This window comes from Echinops telfairi, unplaced genomic scaffold, assembly GCF_000313985.2.
Source record: "Echinops telfairi isolate 266 unplaced genomic scaffold, ASM31398v2 ScPeMD7_29;HRSCAF=101, whole genome shotgun sequence".
NCBI lineage: Eukaryota > Metazoa > Chordata > Mammalia > Afrosoricida > Tenrecidae > Echinops > Echinops telfairi.
The window spans coordinates 668245-680727 of NW_022103926.1; the positions used below are offsets into that span (position 1 = coordinate 668245).

At 48.3% G+C, this 12483-nt stretch overlaps 1 protein-coding gene across 1 annotated transcript in view; it reads left to right on the forward strand.

The window, feature by feature from the left end:
- The window catches only part of MYO18B (myosin XVIIIB), a 307510-nt gene that overhangs the window by 253962 nt on the left and 41065 nt on the right, over nt 1-12483 (forward strand). Inside the window, exon 40 of the mRNA XM_045289537.1 lies at nt 8981-9111. Within this exon, the coding sequence (XP_045145472.1) occupies nt 8981-9111 (131 nt within the window). The remainder of the gene's footprint in view (nt 1-8980; nt 9112-12483) is intronic.

A 12483-nucleotide genomic window follows, 5' to 3' on the forward strand; every position in this document is an offset into this window, starting at 1 on the left:
TGTCCCACTATCATGCTCAGCCTTCATTTGGGCTTCGGTAATTCCTCTTCATTACATTACCCTTGATCACACCCTACCAGACCTCCTACACCCTCCTCACCACTGATTTGGATCACTTGTTGTTTCCTTGTCCCTGTGTTTGTTAACACCAGTTCCTTTCCCCTCACCTCCCTCTCTCCCATGTCCCCCCGGAACTATCAGTCCCATTGTTTTCCCCTCCAGATTGTTTATCCAGGCCTATCTTATTTAGACAGACCTTTGGAGATAATAACATACACAAAAACAAGACAGAGCAAAACCAAGCAACAAAATAAAAAAAAAAACAACAACAAAAAGCCAATGACAAAAAACCAAACCAAAACAAAAAATATCTCACAACAACAACAAAAAAGAAAAGCTTTGTAGTTTGTTCAAGGACTGTTTGTTGACCTTTAGCAGTGTTTCCCGGTTGAGTCTGATGGGGTGCCACGCCCTCGCCCCAAAGTCTGTTTTTGGTATTCCTGGGGACTTCATTGCTGTTTCCCTTGCTGTTCTGTTCCACACCCTTAGTGTTTTTCCTCAGTGTGGTGGGATCAGATCGGGCAGAATTCCCACATGGTGTCTCCAGTGTTGTCCCCTGTAGGGTGTGGGTCAGTGAGGGATGTCATGTCTCATAGTGGGGCTGGCCATATGGTCTTCTCTGTGAATTTGCTGTTCTGGGAAGAACATCGTCCTCAAGGCTTGGTGGGCCAGGATGTGCTCCACCCTCTCTTCCTCCCTTTTCATTTGCTCTCGTGTGCTGTGATCAGACAGGTCCCTCTCCCTGAGCTGCTGCTTCAGTGAAAGAAACTTATTTTCTAGGCAGAACAGCTAGAAAAGTATAAAGAGTAAACTTAAAATCACCTGAACTTTTACCACCCAACAGTAATAACAATAAGCTATTTTACCGGAATACTCTCATTAGTATTTATGTGTTTCTGTGGAACTTAAGTGAGCACAGAGGTTAAAGTGCTTGGCTGCTAACCAGCAGGGGCCAGTTTGAACCCACTAGCAATTCCTTGGGGGAAAGATGAGACTGTCTGCTTCCCTGAAGCTTTGAACCCCCCACCTCGAAGTCCATTCCAGCTCATAGCAACCCTAAATAAGGTTCGGGGGATTGAAGGCATCTTTACTGAGCACACAGACAAGCCTCATCTTTCTCTCTCAGAGCCGGCTGGTGGATTTGAACTACTGTCTTTACCATTGGCAACCCAATGCCTGAGCCACAGTACCACCGGGTGCCTTTCTGTAAAGATTTACAGCCTCAGGAACCCTCAGGAGCAGTTCTACTCTGACCTACAGGGTTGCGGTGAGTCGGAATTGCCCTGATAGCAGTGGATTAACTTTGAGTCTGTGGAACCCGATTCTGAAGGTTCTTAGGAAGATCGGAGGGGTATTTTTCTATGTTAGCAGGCAGGTTTATGTATGATGAGGCAAAATTCCATGATCCTTCAATGTCATTTCTCCATGAACTCTTTGAAGCCACCTGGCAAGTGTCAAAAATATCACTATCCTCCTTTCTCTTTTAATGCATTCAGTAAATATTTATCAAGAATATGCTGTGTGTCAAACACTGAATGACTTTCAAACTGCAGACCTTCTGGTCAGCAGTCCAACTGTTGAGCCACTGTGCTACAAGGGCTTCTTACATATATATATGTATTTATTATGGTGTGTGACTCTATATACACATATGTGTGTATATATGCATATATCTATATGTATACATAAATACATAATGCATACATATACATGTAGATAGATATGTATAACTGAACCCTCCTACCAAAAGCCATACAAATCTTGATAAAAAGGGAGCCTCCAGCTCAAGGCTTCAAATGACCACAGCTCCAGCCAACAATACGCGCACACACACACACACACACACACACACCACAAAACCTACTGCCATCAAATCAATTCCTACTCACAGCAACTCTATACAGGGTTTCTGAAACTGAAGCTTTACAGGAGTGGACAGCCTCGTCTTTCTCCTGTGCAGATTTACACTCCGAAACCCACGGGACCATTGCTATGAATTGGGACCAACCCAATGGCAGTGAGTTTGCTTGTTTTTTTTTTGTTTGTTTGTTTGGGGGTATATAAGGAGCCCTGACAACACAGTGGGTTAAATGTTGAGCTATAAACTGCAAGGTCCATGGTTCAAATCTACCAGCCACCCTGAAAGTGAAAGATACGTCAGGCTTCCTGCCTCCATACAGATCTATGGCCTCAGAAACCCTATTTGGTCCTATAGGTTGCTAGGAGTTGGAATTGACTGGATGGAAGTGGAGTTTTTCTCTGGGCTGGGAAGTATCTGTCAAGGCAAGGGAGGCGGCCTCTCAGTCTCCAGAGGTGCAGAAACTCACACCTTAAAGTGCTGTGTGTGTGCAGGGGTGAGAGGGGCTTGTGAAGTCAGGCTGTTCTGGGTAGAGACAAACAAACAAACCAGCTGGTTTAAAAACTAGCCTCTAATCTAACATCATTGAGAGAGAGAGAGAGAGAGAGAGAGACTTCTAACTGCAGCCACTAATGACTGGAGAAAGCCCCTCTTGCTCTGGGAGAGGCACTCCTGGGTCTCACCAGTGTCATGATACACTCCAGGGATGCAGGCCAGGCCAAGGCACTCATTTACCTGCAGATCCGAGAGTCAGGCTAAACGTGTGACCACCAGCCAACAGAAACCTCCATTCAACAAAGATCAATGTGGGAACTTACTGATTGTCAGAACGTCCTCCATCTGGGCCCTGACCCTTCTGAAGCAGTATTTCCAGCCTTCTAAGCCATCCCCAAAGAAGTCTGCACACTGCCATTGACAGCAAGACACAATGGCAGTTTGGGCATTCTCAAGAGACGCAAATTGTATTCCTTTTCAAGCTTGGTTGAGTTTGGAGACCAAAACAAAAAAACCACAAAACTGGTGAAGGGGCAAGATCAGGGTTGAAGAGTGGACTGGGGGTTGTTTCCCAATGGAACTCTTGGAGGACAGCCTTTACTGCCCTCCAGATATATATTCCTCCACATTGTCGTGATGGGAAACCAGTTCCTTGGTGCCATCTTCCTGGCCCCATGTCTCACCAATACAGTTTCATGGATATTTTTAAAACTTCTTCCTAACACGCCTTCATCATCATGCTTAGTCCTTCCAGAAAATCTGTTTAAGATGACCCTTTTTGAACCCCCACACACACACCACCACCACCCCCTCACCCAACAATCCTCATAACCTTCTGAGCTGACCTCTCTGCCTTGGGTTAAACTGGCCCAACAAATCCCCATAGGAAGCCACTGTTTGGGTTGGACCTTGTTTTGAAGGTCACCTAATGAGACGCAGGCAAGTATATGGCTTGGAGAGCTTGTCTGCAGCCATCCACAGATCCGAGGCACAGTTAGACAAGTGAGAGTTTGGAAAAACCCCACGCACACAGGCGCTGGACAAGACGTTCTTCTCCTGTAAAAAGGTACTGCCTCAGAAACCCACAGGGCAGTTCTCCTCTGTGCTATCGGGTCACTATGAGTGAGCATCAACTGGGGGCAGTGAGGTTGGTTTGGGTTTTGGAACCCTAACCTAGGAGTGATACATATTTCTTTAGCTTATTATCATAGGTTTTATTTTTTAAGCCAAAAGACCATTTATTGCACTAATTTTTAGGAGAAGTTAAAAAAAACAAAAAGAAACCTATAAATCTAACTTTGGTAGATCAGGGTGTTTTTTTTCTTTCTTTCTCCAAATGTATTACTGTGTTTATTTCTAATCTCCAGAAAACAACAACTACCATTGAGTGCATTCCAACTCAGAGCAGCCCTGTACGATCTTTCATGCTATAAATCTTTATCTTTCTGGCACAGGGCAGCTGCTCTGGAGCCCAGTGTGTGCCACTCCCTACCTCCCCCACAAAAGCCCAAACCCATGGTCATCAATTGGATTCCAACTCATAGCAGCCCCGTAGGATGGGTTGAACTGCCTCAGAGCAGCTCGTGGTTTCGAACTAATAAGCTTGTAGTTAGCAGCACAATTCATAACCACTACGCCAGTAGTGCTCCCTACCTAGTGCTCCTTATTTCTGTATACATGTTGTATGTTATATATTGGTGTGTGTACAATGGCCTCACCCTTCCTTCCTTCCTTCCTTCCTTCCTTCCTTCCTTCCTTCCTTCCTTCCTTCCTTCACTACTCATGGTCATATTGCTGTTGGTAGGTATAGCTGAGTTTAAAGAAAATGCATGAATAGTTCCAACTCATAGTAATCTTCCACACAGTAGAAGGATGCATTCCTCGGTCCTGCACCATCCTCACAATTGTTATGTCCGAGCCCATTGTTGAAGCCGCGATGTCAGTCCATCTTGTCAAGGGTCTTCCTCTTCTTTGCCACCCCTCTACTTTCCCAAACACGATGCTCTTCTCCAGGGGTAGGTCTCTCCTGATTACTAATAGTTATAAAATAACACCGTTCCTTCCGTCTCCCCAGATAGGTTGACGTACTTGCTGTGTGCCATACACCAGTAATACAGGTCTTTCCAGGAATGTCAGCTCCGAGGAACTTAGGACTTGATCTATTCAGATCCCTCCTGTGCCTAGGCCAGCCAGTGCTTGCACATAAGTTTTTGTGCCTTTCCGTCTTTACAGGAGGGTCTGTTACACCTTTTCCGCACAGAACTAACTGCTGGTGGGGTCAACTTTAGTCGGCAGCTAGACACTTAACCCATTGTGTTACCTGGGCTCCTTACACTTTAATAGGTGCAACCTACATCCATGCTAAAAAATAGAAATAAATGGTTGCCATTGAGTCAGTTCTGATGCATGGTCAGGGTACAGCTGTGTTCTATTTGGTTTTTAATGGCTATTTTGGGGGAAGTACATCACCAGGCCTTTCTTCCAAGTTACCTCTGGGTGCATTTGTGTACCACCCAGGGACACCTTGGCCAAATAGTTTCCTAAATTGTTTTCTATCCTCATTTCCCCCTGAAATATCATCTCCACGTGTCCCAGACAGCGACACTGGCTAGAAGCTGGCCTCAAAACACAGCCCCCTTCACAAAGCAGCCCTGACCTGAGCCTGAGTCTTGTTAGTCAGATGTCCCAGAAAGCCCAAGGAGAACGGAGACTAATTGTCATGCTGGTGGAGCGTATGGGGAGGACCATGGCCTCCCAGGAGAACCAACAAGGCTGTCTTGGAAGAAGTACAGTCATAGTGCTCTTTAGATGCAAGAATGGCAAGACTTCACCTCATGAACTTTGGACATGTTTTCAGGAGGCATCAGTCCCTAGAGAAGATCAATCTCTTTAAGTCGAGCTCAGAAGAAAGGCTGAGTGGAAGCTCAGTGCCAGAGGATGCTTGGAGGGGCACTAGGGAAGACACAGAGAAGCTAGGGTCACCTCATCATACAAAACTTGTGAATGGTTGGGGAAACCACCTGTGTCTCCCAATGTTATTAGGCCAATGTTCGAATTAGGACTAAGGGTTGTGGCCATGTGGAATGCTTCTGTTAATTGAGGATCAGCAAAGGGAACAGAATAGAGGAAAAGCCAAATAGGGTGACCCACATCTTAGAGCACTTGGAACACAGGACAGCTCCCATTGCAAAGACTTATCCCACCTAAATGTCAAAGATGCTGAGCCTGAGGTCAAGCAGTGAATGAGGATGGTGGAATGGGTCTTCACCATCAAACCTAGTAAAGCCACCATAGGACACAGGGCTGCATTGTGAGGATCAGGGAGAAAAACCATCAGTAGATAGGAGTTGATGGACAAAGGGTGGGGGTTGGGTCTGCCACCACCTCCCACCTTCCCCCTTGCCCTCCACATCCCCATCCTCCATCCACCGAGAGCCCCCCTCAGGCTCATTGGAATCACCAAGAAAGGAGAGAAACGTGGAATATTCAGACTCTGTGTCATCAGCAATCAGCAAGCCTTTCTTGCTTCTACTCAAAGCCAAATGAAATGTGCTGATTTCAGAGAGCAACTCACTATGCTAAATGGATGCAGCACCCCAGTCTCCCCAGGGTAGGCCCGAGGAGGCATCAGCTGGAGGGGCCTGGAGAACTATGGAGGGCATAGCCCACAGAGCAGGGGGTGCAGGGAAGCACTCCCATCATCCCTGGGAGTTGGGTCTCTTCTTTCCCCCAGGCAGACTGGGAATGATGTTTATACCTAAGGTTGTTGCTAGGTGTGATTAACGTGGGCTCCAACACACAATGACCCCTACCCACAACAGAACAAAACACTGCCCAGTCCTGCTCCCTCCTCACAACTCGTATGTTGGTGCCTGTTATGGTAACCATTGGGTCAGTCCCAGAAGGTGGAATTCTGGCTTGACCTCAGGCTGAGCATCTTTGACATTTAGGTGGGATAAGGCCTTGCAGTGGGAGATGCCCTGTGTTCTGTCATATAAGATGTTCAATAGTAGCCCCAGCCTCCAAATTGTGACAACCAGCAATATCACCAGACACAGCCAGGTGTCCCCAGGATCATGTCCAGTCACCCTCAGGTGACCACCATCTACTTAGAGGGTGGTGGTGTATGGAATATGTTGTAAACGGAAGTCTGAGTTTTCTTGGAAATTCTGGGTGAGATCTTAAGGGAATGAGCATGAAGAAGAGAGTCTGAGGCTCCAAGTTCAAGCCCAAGTATTTCCCGAGACTTCAATGCCTCATCTGTGAAATGGGAGTAATGATAGGGACCCACCAGTCAGAATGCCGTGAGTGCTGAGTTAGATGGTGTATAAAGGGCTCTAAACTGAGTCCAGCAGACAGTTCACACCGACGTGGCTGCCTATGCTGGAGCTATCCTGATGCTGGAGGTCCTCGGGTCCTGTGTCTTTACCGAAGCAGATCTTCCATGGCCCTGCTAGGTGGTTTTGAACCACTGATCTTTAGGTTAGCAGCTAATGGCAAATGGTTTGCACCACCCACCCTGCTGATGAGCGTGCGTTGCTGCTGTTAGATGCTGTCAAATGCGTTCCAATGCAGAGAGACGACAACACACAGGTCCGCCCTATGTCGCCCTCACAACTCTTATTATGTTTGAGGCCATTGATGCAGCCACTGTGCCAATCCATCCTGACGAGGATCTTCATCTATCTCCTTGACGCTCTACCGAGTGTAAAGTCTTTCTCCAGGGACTGGTCTCTCCTGATTCCATATCACAATAACATAAAGTCTCACCATCCTCTCATCTATGTAGTCTTAGGGTGTGGACAGGTTGGGGAGACTAGGTAGCAGGTGCAAAAGGAACTCCTCATAGTCTGACAGCCCCCGACTTCCCACTCTAGATCCACCCACCAGGGTGGGATTCAGCCAGCCTCTGACCCTGCTCTGGGAAGCACACAAGCTGGTTTGCATGGGGACTTCCACGTAGTGCCTGGCACCAAGGAGCCCAGACTCAGGACCTGGCTCTGGGGGCTGATCGTATGGGTGGGTGAGCACTGCATCCTTGGAGCGTGTCCCAGAGACCCCCTGATACTCATCTCCTCGTCTATACAATGGGTTGACCACCCTTCTGAGCCCACCAGGAGTCCCTCATGGAATTGTTAGTTGCTGTCGACATGTCTCCAACTCACAATGACCTCACCTACAAAGGGGCTTCAAGCACTGATGGAAAAATGAGTATGGAAGACAATGGAATTTCTCCATGAACTTCCTAGAGTCCCCTCATCCAACAGAAGGAAGCAGTGCCCATTTCTGTGCCATCTTCATGTTCACAGCTGGGTTTGAGCGCATCCTTGTGGCTGTCTGGTCAATCCAGTTCATCAAGAATATATACTCATTTTCATTGTCCAAATTCGGTGTCCTGAAACCAACATGATATCCTATCTAGCCACTAGTCTATCCTGACAATGTGTCCACAATAAGTCAAGATCTCGCTTGCTGCTGAGGGCGCCCTAGTGGCATGGTAGGTTGCTATTTGGGCTGATAACAACAAGTTCAGCTGCTTGGCAGTAGAAAGAAAGGCTCTCTGTGCCTGTAAAGATTTTCAAACCAAACCAAGTTCACTGCCAACAAGTCAATGCCGACTCATAGCAACCCTATAGGACAGGGTAGACCTGGCCCAGTTGAGTTTTCGAGACTGTAACTCTTATCAGAAGTAGAAAGGCCATCTCTCACCTGCAAAGCAACTGGTGGTTTTGAACTGCTTGGCCTTGGGGTGAGCAGCCCAACATTCAACCAATACACTACCATGGCTTTGCTTCAAACCAAAAGGCACACTCACGGCCATCGAGTCTATGCCAACATGAGATGACATACACTTGACCCTCTAGGAGAGGGTACAGCTGTCCCTGTGAAATTCCAAGACGGTTAGTGAGAGTGGAAAACCCTGTCTTTTTCCATTGGAATGGCTAGTGGTTTCAAACTGCTGACCTTTGGGTTAGCAGCCTAATACATAACCGCTACGCCACCAGGGCTCCCCTTAAGCGTCATACACACACAGGGGCAGTTGTACTCTGCCCCATAGAGTTGCATGAGTTAGCATCGACTCTATGGAAGTGAATTGCTTCCAAAAAGGACTCTTGTTATATTCCTTCAAAGACGGAGTTATTAATTCTTTTGTCTGTCCGTGGTATACTCAACACACTGTGCCAACACCACAAAAATGTCAATACGTCAGTTCAACTGTCTCCCTGTTTCATCATTCCACTTTCACAAGAATGGAAACTGCTTGCAAAGCCCACGGGAAGGGTACCTTCCTCATCAAAGTAGCGTCTTTGTTGCTGAAACATCATTAAGGTGTTCTTTTGCAGTAAACTTGCCCAAAGTCATGTTTGGGTTGATTTCTTGCCTGCTGCTTCCATGGCCACTGATGCTTGAGCCAAATAAAATGAACGCATTGATGTCATTGGTGTCGCCACCACGCTACAGGTGCTTGGTGAGCGCTGGCCTCCTCCAGACCATTCCTCATCCCCAGAGCTCTGAAGGAGAAACAGGTTTTGCTAAAGCCAACCTGAGCTGTGGTTTCCATCCTAGGAAAAGTATGTAGAGGAGCTTTCGGCCGTGAGGCAGACCCTCCAGACCGACCTGGAGACATCTATCCGAAGGATTGCTGATCTGCAGGCAGCCTTGGAAGAAGTGGCATCCAGTGACAGTGACGTGGAAAGGTACCTTCCTGCAACCAGGTGGGGCTGGGCTGGGAGACCCAAAGGTGTTCAGGGGTGGGAGGAACCACGGGGCGGCTTGCATGAGGAGAGATAGGACACTTCCATGTGGGTGTTTCCACTTCTTGTTAGAGCTAAGCCCACACCTCCTGGCTCTTCAAGCCATCGGTACGAAACCAGATGGCAGACTAGTTGGACTGTAGATTCTCGCTGTGTGGCCTCGGTCCATTTACATGTCCAATATGCTCCTACTTTCTTCATCTCTGAAATGGTATGCCGCTGGTAGGATGAGCCCCATGAAATTGCCAAGTTTCCACAGTTCTCTTTCTCTTTTTTTCAAATGGTGGTGAAAACATACATGCCATTGTGTCTGTCAACACAGCAGCTTCCATACACGCCACCCAGTGACAGCAATGGCATTTTTCATGTCCTCAAACCTTTCTCACCACCCTCCTCCAAAATGTGCCACCGCCCTCAACAGAAACTCAGCACCCCCCCAGCAAAAGCTCCGCCTTTCCCACTTGCTCCACCCTTTGGTAACCACAAATCAACTTGGGTTTCTGTAGATTTTCTTATTTCCTCTAAGTGAGCTCAGGCACTAGGTGTCTGTGTTAGTCTAGGTATTTTAGAGAAACAAATCCACAGCAACGCATATGTATAAGAGAGAGTTTTATATAAAGAGCAAGTGCACATCAAGGAACCATCCCAACCCACTGTTGCCCAAGCCCACAAGTCCAACATTAACCCATTAACCCATATGTCCAACACCAATCCACAAAGTCCTCCTCCATCTCACAAAACACACCCTATGATGCTGACTGCAGGAGGAAAGCTGAATCAGTGAACGTGTGTAATCATCTCCGCGCTGGCAGGGGTCTCTACACGGCTGCTCCAGCACCCAGGGATGCATCAGGATAGGCCCATGTGGCTTCTCCTCGGGGATGTCTTGCAGGAAGTGAGCCCTGCCAGCTGAAGCAAGGAACTGGCCAAGGCAACTGCCCCCTTGTCCGACCATTACAAAGCAAGAGACCCGAGAACTCGAAAGGCGAGGCTCACTGAGCCATTTATCTCTCCGCACATGTCTCTGCACAATTAACCCCACATGTGTTTATTGGTCAGCTTGGCACAATAACTAACTACCTCAGTGTCCTTTTGCGACGGACTTATTTGGCTCAGGCCTTGTCTTGAAGGCTTCTCGACATGGTGGACTTCATGACATCCATTCAGACTTCATGTCTCTGTATGGCTGAGTCATATTCCATCATGTGGACTGGCCAGGTTGTGTCTGTCCATCTCTAGATGGGCGTTTGGGTCATGTCCATCTCTTTGGTATTGCAGTTGAATTGGCGGTGTTATGAACATGGGGTACAGGTTTCCATTTTCTCTGGGTAGTTATCTGGGATAGAGATTTCCAGATGATAGTTTCGAATGTTCTTGGCCCACTGGTGGGCTGTTTCATATAGTACATCCTGCTACCTGCTTCATAGAGCTATTAAGAGTTGAATGGGTTGATACTATATGAACTAGGTTGGTCCAGAATAATATGTGTCATTTTACACAGGCAACGACAGGGTCAAGATATAGGAAGAGAGGTCTGATGATGGTCCAGACCAGCTAAGTCTGCCATCAGGGTCCCTCTGCTTGCTCATAAAACAGGCTCTTCCCCAACATCTCTACTAGAGGCTGTGGGGGGCTGCTTAGCGAGAAGGACTTGAGGGTCCAGCCCAGGCTGTCCAACACTCATAGACTATCCACAGTGCCCATCCTCAGAGCTGCCCTGTAGCTGTGGCCTGTTGTCTCTCTGGAAATCACAGCTGTCTACCTTGCAGCAGCATCTCCATGCCCACCCCCAACCCCTACACCCAGCCTCTGCTGTGGAGCTTGGAAATGGAGACAAGAGTGTCTTTGTGTGGCATTCCCTCACAGCGCCCACGAGCCTTCTTACACAGCTGCTTTGGGGATCCATCCTTCTCTGTCTGTGGGTCATGTGCATGCTGCAGCTGGAAACTTCCCAATGCCAGCGTACCCTACCAGCACTCTCTGTCTCCACCGGGGACCCTGGGTGGAGAGAGGTTCAAGGTCACCTGGCAAATGAGGATCATCTCTCACATTGAGATCTCTGGATGCCCTCCCCTCCTGGTGTTCCCACTTGTCACATCCCTCCTCGTGGGATGGGGGCAGGCACCAACCAGTAACCAACAGAGGTGCAGGCAGAGAAGGGAGGCTGCAGGGACTGCAGGTGGTCTGTGGTGTAACCAGTGGGAAGAATGGGAGCATCGGTGCTGGAACTGATGATGCCTCTAAAACTCACACTCACTGCCATAGAGTCTGCCCTCACTCATAGCAACCCTATAGGACAAGGTAGAACTGCCCCTGTGGATTTCTGAGACTGTCTCTCTTTATGGGAGTTGAAAGCCTCATCCTTTTCCCTCGGAGCAGCTGGTAGTTACCCATTATGCCACCAGGACTCAGACTCACTGCCATTGACTCAATGCCAACTCACAGTGACCCTACAGGGCACGGTTAAACTGCCCCTCTGGATTTCTGGGAATGTAACTCTTTAAGAGAGTAGAAAGCCTCATCTTTCTCCCTCAGAGCAGCTGGCAGTTTTGAACTGCTGACCTTGAGGTTAGCAGCCCAACCCATAACCACTATGCTACCAGAAAAAATAGGCTAGAAAGAGAGAGAGCAGTGTCTTAATGTTGAGGAAAGACCCTGGGGGAAGCACTTTGCACGAGAGCCTGTCTGCCTGGCATGGGCCAGAGGAGTTACCCACCAGGCTATGGCCCCCAGGACTGGAGCACTCAGAAAGGCCGGTGCATTCAGAGAAGAGAGTCCTCACGACCCAGCGGCCTGCTGCCTTCTTCCTTGTCTGCGGTTGGCCAGCCACGCTCCAGGTCCCGGTGAGCTCCCAGGGGCCTGACACAGGCCCCGGGCCTGCAAGGTGACAATGCTTACCCTGTGTGTCCCCTCGCTTCCTTCCCTAGCCCTTCTGAACTCTGTGCTTGGACAGATGCTGCCCTTGGCATCGCAAATGGTTGATTGGGGGCTGCTAATTGCAGGGTCAGCAGTTTGAAACCACCAGCTGGTCTAAGGGAGAAAGATAGGCGTTCTACTCCCATAGAAAGTTCCAGTCTCAGGAAACCCACAGGGGCAGTTCTACCCTACCCTAAGAGTAAGGTGACCAGACGTCCCACTTTTGGTGGGACAGTCCTGACTTTTAACAATTTTTCCCGCGTCCCGTGGCATTTTTTTAAAAGTCCCGATTTTTGGAAAGAATGCACGACAAGCTAGGGTAGATGGTTTTTGGCTGCCATGTGGCTATTTCGCCAGGAATGGATATGAGTTTTATCAATGGTGTCCCGCTTTTGTCCC